Source organism: Argentina silus (assembly GCF_951799395.1).
Source record: "Argentina silus genome assembly, chromosome: 6".
In the NCBI taxonomy this organism is placed as follows: Eukaryota; Metazoa; Chordata; class Actinopteri; order Argentiniformes; family Argentinidae; genus Argentina; species Argentina silus.
This window is the reverse complement of record NC_139660.1, coordinates 1205633-1214184: the sequence shown is the minus strand read 5'-3', so window position 1 is coordinate 1214184 and position 8552 is coordinate 1205633. Positions and strand designations below refer to the sequence as shown.

The 8552-nt window shown below is 44.4% G+C and overlaps 1 protein-coding gene across 1 annotated transcript; it reads left to right on the top strand.

Annotated features, from left to right (window-relative positions):
* Window positions 1-4259: 4259 nt before the first annotated feature.
* aqp12 (aquaporin 12) lies at window positions 4260-5457 on the top strand (the record flags this gene model as incomplete). The annotated part of the gene is made up of 3 exons (XM_083672600.1): window positions 4260-4854; window positions 5045-5161; window positions 5321-5457. The coding sequence occupies 3 exons, from the start codon at window positions 4260-4262 to the stop codon at window positions 5455-5457; spliced, it is 849 nt and encodes a 282-aa protein (XP_083528726.1).
* Window positions 5458-8552: the final 3095 nt, after the last annotated feature.

Below are 8552 nucleotides of genomic sequence, written 5' to 3'. Positions count from 1 at the left end.
CGGAAGGGGGCCGAGGGGTGAGTACTTTCACCGTCTTCCTCTCCAGCTCATCAGAGAGGCTGAGGGGAACGGATCTGGCGGTGGCCTCCTCTCCAACAACAGATGACCCTTCACCCTGTGTGTCGCCCACGGGAGACTCATCACTCCTGGAAAAACAACAACACAGACAGAAAACAGTTACAACAGAAAACCTGCTAGTGTGTGTGTGTGTGTGTGTGTGTGTGTGTGTGTGTGTGTGTGTGAGTTCTGACTTGCCTCCTGTGAGCTCCGCTGGTGCAGACTCGAACTATATTCCCCTGCTTCATCTGCTGGCAAACCACTTTCCCCACAGTCTCCGACAGAGTGAACTGGCCTTCCTCCTCCTCCTCCTCTAGAGAAACACACCGAGAGAGACAGCTTCTTCTCACAACAAACAAACAATGTTTTATCAGCCATGCAATCGAATCGTATCAATTGTTGAAACGTGGTCTTTTTTGCACCCCCCTAAAGACCTTCTCATATCACTCAGCATGGGTCAGAGGGCAAGAGAGAGGTAGAGGGACCTTGGTTCATCTGTGAATGCTGGGAGGCGTCTAACAGCCTGTTATGGTAGGTGTTACCTGTGAATGCTGGGAGGCGTCTAACAGCCTGTTATGGTAGGTGTTACCTGTGAATGCTGGGAGACGTCTAACAGCCTGTTATGGTAGGTGTTACCTGTGAATGCTGGGAGACGTCTAACAGCCTGTTATGGTAGGTGTTACCTGTGAATGCTGTGAGAGGCGTCTCTCGGGGGGAGGGGGAGGAGCACCAGTGAGAAGTGTCTGTGTAGCCAAGAGCTCCGCCCACCAGCGCCTTGCTGCAGTCAGGGTCTAATTCCAGCGGGGGAACCCTCTCCACCTGAAAAACACAACAAATCGGAATCAACAAATAAACTCTCCATCCCTCTCTTTCTCACATGACAGAGGTCCCACCCAGCTGCACCCCCATACCCTGGCACAGGAAGGGGCTTGGCTGCAGCAGGATGTGCTGGATAAGTGCTGCTCTTTGCACATCTGTCAATTAATGCTGCTACATACACGTGACATTGTATTACTATTGTTATTACTACAGTCATTACTGCTGCTACTGACACTGTATTACTATTGTTATTACTACAGTCATTACTGCTGCTACTTAACTACACCCTTATGCACTACTACTGTCATTGTTTTATTAGATCATATTATATTGTATTGTTCATTTGTTGATTATTGTTGACTGTTGTTGATGGAGGAGCGAGATCCCAAAGCATTTCACTATATCAATTACGGCTGTATGCGATGTACAAGACAAATAAAATGTGATTTGATTTGATTTGATAAGTGTAACACAGGTCACTGTACTATACTATAGTAAATGATCTGTATTGTTGAGTGTACTTTACGGCAAGAGAGAGTAAGATAAGAGACAAGATATATTAGATGCATTATTGAAATGTACCTCTGAGAACACATTATTGAACTGTAGCTCTGAGAACACATTATTGAACTGTAGCTCTGAGAACACATTATTGAACTGTAGCTCTGAGAACACATTATTGAACTGTACCTCTCTGGACCACTTTGGCTTCTGGTGTGGAAATCTGGCAGACCTGAGAGTTGGTGTTCTTTTCAGTGTTATGACCATAAAGCCCTCATCTTTGACTGCAAAAACAAACAAAGCAGGGGAATGTGTAACAAATGGGCTTATGTATTCAAATGACAGTGTGCTATATGTTGATGTGGATTATTGTGGTATTGTGGATTGTGGGATGTAATATTGTTGCCTGCACTGATTTGCACTTCTAATTGCCCCCTGGAAATTAATTAAGTCACATTGAATTGAACTGAAAGGAAAGTAGCATACAACAGCAAAATACAGTAACTATAAAGATGTTTTTCCCAAATGAAAAAGGACACAAAGCTGTAGTGAATAATGTATGACAGGAATAAGAGGAGAGGAACAGTATCACAGATTCATTTACAAATGGTGGCAAAAGGAAATCGAAGCCGAGTTACTATAACCCTCTTTTGTTACCAACATGGCAGCACTACTGAGAGGGAAACAAGACAGACGCGTCCTCTGAGAACACAGACTTCAAGTCATTCCATTACTTCAGAATATAAATATTTTATGTTGATAGTTTCGGGAGGCAGGGGACTGGCCCCCTCCGCCTGGACTGCTCACCTGTTATCTTAACCCTGACCCCCACCCTTATCCCTCACCCACCTTTCGTCTGGTCTGCACCCCAGGCCAGGTCCTCAGGGCTGGTGAAGGGACGAACACTCACTCTGCTGCTGACTCGCTCCTCTGGTCTGAGCATGGAGGCTTCTCTGACACTGGGCGGTGGTGCTGCAGACTTTGTTGTTGGTCGTAACGTGAAACACCTATTGGAAGAAACATTCAGTCACAGAGATACACAGAAAATATGCCTTAAATCTAGAATAATACAAGAATAATATGGACTTGTACTGTACCATTACTGTTTTCCCCATCCTTTTACTTAGACCTAGTTCTTCTGAACTGTTCCCCACAGTAGTAATAGCAAAGGAAACTCAAACCTAAACCAGAGTACTGGAACCTTAATTTGTTAAGCAGAAGCTGTTGCTCCTCGCTGATGATCTCAGGATTGGTTTTGGGTTTTGAGATAGGGGTTCTTCTGGCACTGGGGAAGTCAAAGTCCCAGTCACAGTCCAAGGAAAGAGGCAGGTCTGGCTCCGTGCAGGAGGCACAGCATGGCCCGGACATGTGACTGAGCTGGTGGTTCTTCTAAGATGATAAATAAGTAGAAATAATTTACTGAAAATTGTGAATGTGGAGGAGAGGAACCCACAATTTAGATCATTTTGCAAAATTAGACTATTGCCTGTCAAGGACAAATCAACAAATTTATTTCAAGCAGTAAATGAAATTGAAGCATTGAAGACAGCATGTTAATACAATTGGAAATGTAATGTAATTCACAGATGTTACTATCTCGAACTAGAATTAGTAGCTACTAGAATCATAATTTTCAATACTTGCCCTTGCATGCCTATCCAATACTTTCTTGGAATGTTTGTCCAAGACATTGAATGACTCAAGCAGTCTAGTTGTCATCTTTCAACACATGCTGCAATGATAAAACCATACACACTCACACACACTAGCCAACATAAAGAACAACATGTTGTGAATGTTGTTGTTAGTCTTATCTTGCTACTGAAGGCCAACCAGAGAGGCTTGCAAGTTAGCAGCTAGCGAGCTTACTTTAACAACTAACGTTTGGTACTTTTTAAGTAACAGACAGGTTGTGTTAGAGGAGATGAGGCATGGATGGGTGCTGAAAGGTGTCTTACCTGGATCCTCGATCCACCGCAGCTGCGTCTCAACGCCTGGGTCCGACACCAGTAACCATAGCAACGAGCCCGACCAAGACAGGGGCGAAGGCGGACCCGCACCAATATGTACATTTTAAAGCTCAAGGTTATATATACTTTCTGTTGGGTAATTTGTGGTTATTTCAGCATAAACAAGAGGAAAATATTGTGATGCCGTCACTTTTCATTCACGTTTTAACTCGGGCTTTTATTTTGAAGCCGCGAAAGACGAAAGCGGAAGTGTGAATGTTGCTGGATGGTTTCTGGGGCCCAGAGGACCCGGATGAAGCGCTGCTCTGGAGCTGGGATTCACTTTAATGTTCATTTTAAAGACTAACAACACTGACCATGGAAGTGTAGCTGAGGTTTACTTCAAATGTGTTTTGCTTTAGTCTTGAGTGGTTGTACTTATGAAATATCATCAATCAATGTTTTGCCTCATTTAAACCACACAATTTGCAACAATTGGCAAAGTAATTAAGCCTATGCTATGAACATGGGGATGTGTTCCCCGTTTGGACCAAGGAGATCATTTCTAGGCATTATATATATATGTATATATGTTTATTTTTTACATTGTCCTTTCCAGCACTGTTTCAGCAACTATGGTGGCAGTTGAGTTTGGCTCTGTAGTGTGAATTAGGCCTTGGTTAGCTACTCTGGTCTACCTATGACTCTGGGTGTCGTACTTTGCCCAAATCGGTGTAGTAAGGTGCTCCGACCTGACCTTGAAAAGGCAGTGTGTGTTTTGGCAGGGGGTGTGGGACGAAAAGCTGGTGTTTCTGTGATAAGACATATGTGTCTCCATGTGCCACGTTGTCACTCACAACAACCAGACTCTGATAGCCAGTGACTCATTCATTTCCCTGTAAGCAGCACCAGAGAGGTGTCGTACCTGTGACCATGTCTGGACTCAATGTCTCCCTTGGTTACTTTCTGGCTGTTGTGGCGTTTGGCGCCGCCATCGTAGGCCTGTTCAGAAAGTGGCCACGCCTGAGCTTGGCGGTTGAGTTCGGCGCCTCCTTTATGCTGGTGGCGTGCTGGCTGGAGGTGCAGACCATCATAGAGGTGGGCGAATGGGCTGGGGGGCTGGGTCCGGACGTGACCCTAACCGTACTGTTTGTGGTGCTGCTGACCCAAGGCCTGATCTGTGCCGGTTCCCTTGGGAATCCCTCCCTGGCGCTGATGAAGTTCCTGACGTTGGAGGCTGCTACCCTGCCCACCCTGCTGGCTGTGGGTGCCCAGTTCCTGGGTGCACACCTGGCCCTGCTTGTTGCCGGCTACTACTGGGCCTTGGAGCTCACGGACATGCACATGATTAAGAACCTGATGTGGAGGGAGTGCAGTACTGCCCTGCGGGTCCCCCTGCTGCAGGGGGTCTTTACAGAGTGTGTGTGCGCACTGGTCTTTCATTTACTCTACCTCGGTCTGCGACGGAGGTCTGCCCTGCTCAGAGTGCCCCTCATTGCCCTCACGCTGACGTTCCTGACCCACGCAGGTAAGCAGTCGCTTACCTCATGGCTGTTTCCTTTTGTGTTACATGTCAGAGGAAAATGTGTTGTGTCCGCTTTCTCTGGACCTGAAAGTATAATGTTTAAATGCAGTGGGAGGCTCTTCTTAAAATATCATCGATAAAAATGACCCTGATACATGGTCCTCCTGCATATATCTTGTCTTTGCTCTCCCAGCCAGCGGTTATACCTCAGCATACCTGAACCCTTCCCTTGCCTATGGCCTTACCTTCTACTGTCCTGGATTCACCTTGATGGAGTACATAATGGTCTACTGGCTTGGGCCTGTGACTGGTAAGTCCATTCAAAAATATAAACAGTAGTAAACTCAATTCAAGTCTACACAGTGCACATCATAACAATACACCATTGCCAAAATATCTTATCTTTTGATTGGTCTGATATTGTGATGATGTGTTAAGAAGCTGGATAACACACAGATCCTCTTTTCAGGAATGACCCTGGCTCTTCTCTTGTATATGGGCCACATCCCACGGATCTTCGCCAGGAATCTGCTATATTCCCAGAAGACACGCTTCCGAGTGCCGAAGGGGACCTCTGGGGACCCAGGGGAGAAAAAGAAAAAGTGATGGAGCATAGACAGAACCTCCACCACAGTTGACACAATGTGTAAGACCATTGTACTATAGTTCTGAATTAATCATTACAGAGACATGCAGAGAATTGTATTTGAAATACATGTTTATTAAAAAACAACAAAATAATTGGTTGTCAATCCTGTTAATTTGTCAACTAAATTCAATCCAACAGTTTGACCTTCATGAAAAAAGGAAATCTATTATTGTATAGCAATTTAGTTCAATCTAATCCCATTGAAGGTGAGATGTCGATTGAAGAAACAACATCACACGGACGGTAAGAGCCAGGGATAAAATAAATAAAAATGTCTCTTGCGTCGTACAAACATTCCTTACTTTACTGGACTGTGTAGGCTTGAGACATTTGACCCCCCCCCCCATGAACAATTTGACAAAATATTTGTTTTAATCATATAATATATAACAAATAAACCTTGGTCCTATGTCATTGAACAAAAACAAAAGTTGCTGAAGTACTGAAAGCCACAAAACCAAAACCCTACAGAGTACGACCCTACCGCTGGCCGTACCCTTGACCCTACCGCATTTTTTTAAATAGAAAAGAACATGTAAAACATGTAATGTGATGCCTAATGCATTGATGATTTCACGTGATTTTTTACTTTACTTGTCCCTTTTCAGCTTGTTAGTGTCCTCCTATGAATTTTGATACTTGAATTTCATATTTGTGAGTGTCCTCGAGGTTTCCTAACAGACCAAAAGCACTGTACATTGTTGAATGAAGCGTTCCAAGTAAATCTCAGATGACAGTTATTATGGAAGAGGCAAATATTTTGCTTGTGAAGTTATTGGGAAGTACTAGAGCGCCACCCGGTGGTGTTGTCACGTAACAAGTACACCACTTGAAAAGACATCAAAAGAACCTCTATGAACATTTGCCATCATACCCGGAAGTATTGCGTGCTATTATGACCATTTCAGAAACGGTATGCGATTGCGATATCGTACGGTACGCTGTACTGTTGATTTGTGTATTTATAGTACCATATACAGTACGGAATATAGTATTTAAAGTAATAGGTTCAGATGTACTGATATGTAAGCATTGGTGGTTCAGTGGTAGAATTCTCGCCTGCCACGCGGGAGGCCCGGGTTCGATTCCCGGCCAATGCATCAACACTTTTTGCTCTGGTTACTGCTTACCTCTTTGTGCTACATATTTATTTGCTATATTCTGTTGACTAAGAGGGTTCCATTTCCTCTGGTAGTGAATGAATGTCGGAATAGTGCCACTGAAGCAGCGTGTGGCGGAAACAGATATTATGGCCAGTAAGTTTAGTTTAGCACTACCATAGCAAATAAATGGAAAAGGGTATTTTAAAAAGGTTATAGGGCACTTGAGGTAAACAATGCAGTGTATTTGATATATTGTTCCGTTGAGTAACAACAGTTCCTACTCCTGGGAAGGAAAAAAAAGTTGCTCTCCCCGTCGGGGAATTGAACCCCGGTCTCCCGCGTGACAGGCGGGGATACTGACCACTATACTAACGAGGAGCTCCGTGTGTACCGCGTACAATGTATGCAGTTAAAGTTATACCTGTTGGTTTTGTAGTAAGTAAGTAAGCGGCGAGATAGCGGCGAACCCAGTCTGAAAGCACTGCAAGAAAATGTCAATAAAAGGTAAATCATCTCTGTTACGAGAACCCGCGACCGGCCACGCCACTGAGGCAGCGTGTGCATTTGAGGGTAAATCTAGTTCTCTTTAATGACTGTTAGAGAGCTAGCCGTCAAGCAAGCTTCAATTACCACTGAAGCAGCGTGTGGCAGAAACAGCTATTAGCCATAGCGGTTGAGTTTAGTAGTGTAATACATTGTAGGCCACTGGTTGGTTTTGTGGCGCTGTTCCGACATTCAGTACTTCAGCAAGCGGAGAACAACAGTCATCTCCAAGCAACCGAGACATTTTTTTCTTCAAACCGGCAGTGTATAATAGAATTTATATAACTTTAATTGTATAATTCTTTACAGTACAATGTTTTTCTCAATGATACCGTTTCCGTAGTGTAGTGGTTATCACGTTCGCCTCACACGCGAAAGGTCCCCGGTTCGAAACCGGGCGGAAACACTTATTTTTACCACTCAAGAACCGCGGTGGTTTCTCTCCCGACTGTAACAATGTTGTCCTGAGATGATGGTGTATCAATGAAAACTGAATAAAAAGTTCAACACCAGACAACACCAAACATAGTTAGCTAGCGTTGCAAACACTTCTCAGGGTTTCCGTAGTGTAGTGGTTATCACGTTCGCCTAACACGCGAAAGGTCCCCGGTTCGAGACCGGGCGGAAACAAATCTTTTCCTTTTCATTAATGGGGTAGAACGCTTTTACTCGGACACATCTCAAAAACACATCTCCTAACCCTAACCAATATCCTTGATTTCTCGCGTCCTCTATCCTCGCCTCCTTCGCAAAACTCATTGGAGCAGAATCTGAAGTTACTCCAAGTGCCTTCTCCTCCAATGGGAGCCGAGTCTGATGTTCCTCCTAGTGCCTTCTCCTCCAATGGGAGCCGAGTCTGATGTTCCTCCTAGTGCCTTCTCCTCAAATGCATTATGAGAAAGGGACGAGGAGAGAGGATGCAAGGAATCAATGAAAGACGCACAGATATTGACCTGGATATTTAGTCTCCCACTCAGGCGGCAGTGTTTGTGAACACCCGAAGGATCTATGGCCGCTGGATCAATGACGTCACCACACATAGACGTCGCTCACATGGTTTCCGTAGTGTAGTGGTTATCACGTTCGCGGTGGTTTCTCTCCGTAGTCGTCACATTATCGTACTGAGATTGTACAGACATTACACTTTTTGGGGGTTTATTGGTGACAACATTGGAGGCACTGCTAGGCAGCAATCATTGGAAATATATTGTAAAGAATTCTCCAACAGTGCCCACTGGAATGTAATTTGTAGCTGTCACATACGATGATGTACAGTACAACCACAGTGTGAGTTGTACAAATTATTGTCTACTCAACCAATCCTGAAGACAGAAGATTCTACATCGATAGTCCCAGCTAGTGTTACTAGTGTGTTGATATGAGATATTACTACAGTAGGTGTTGTT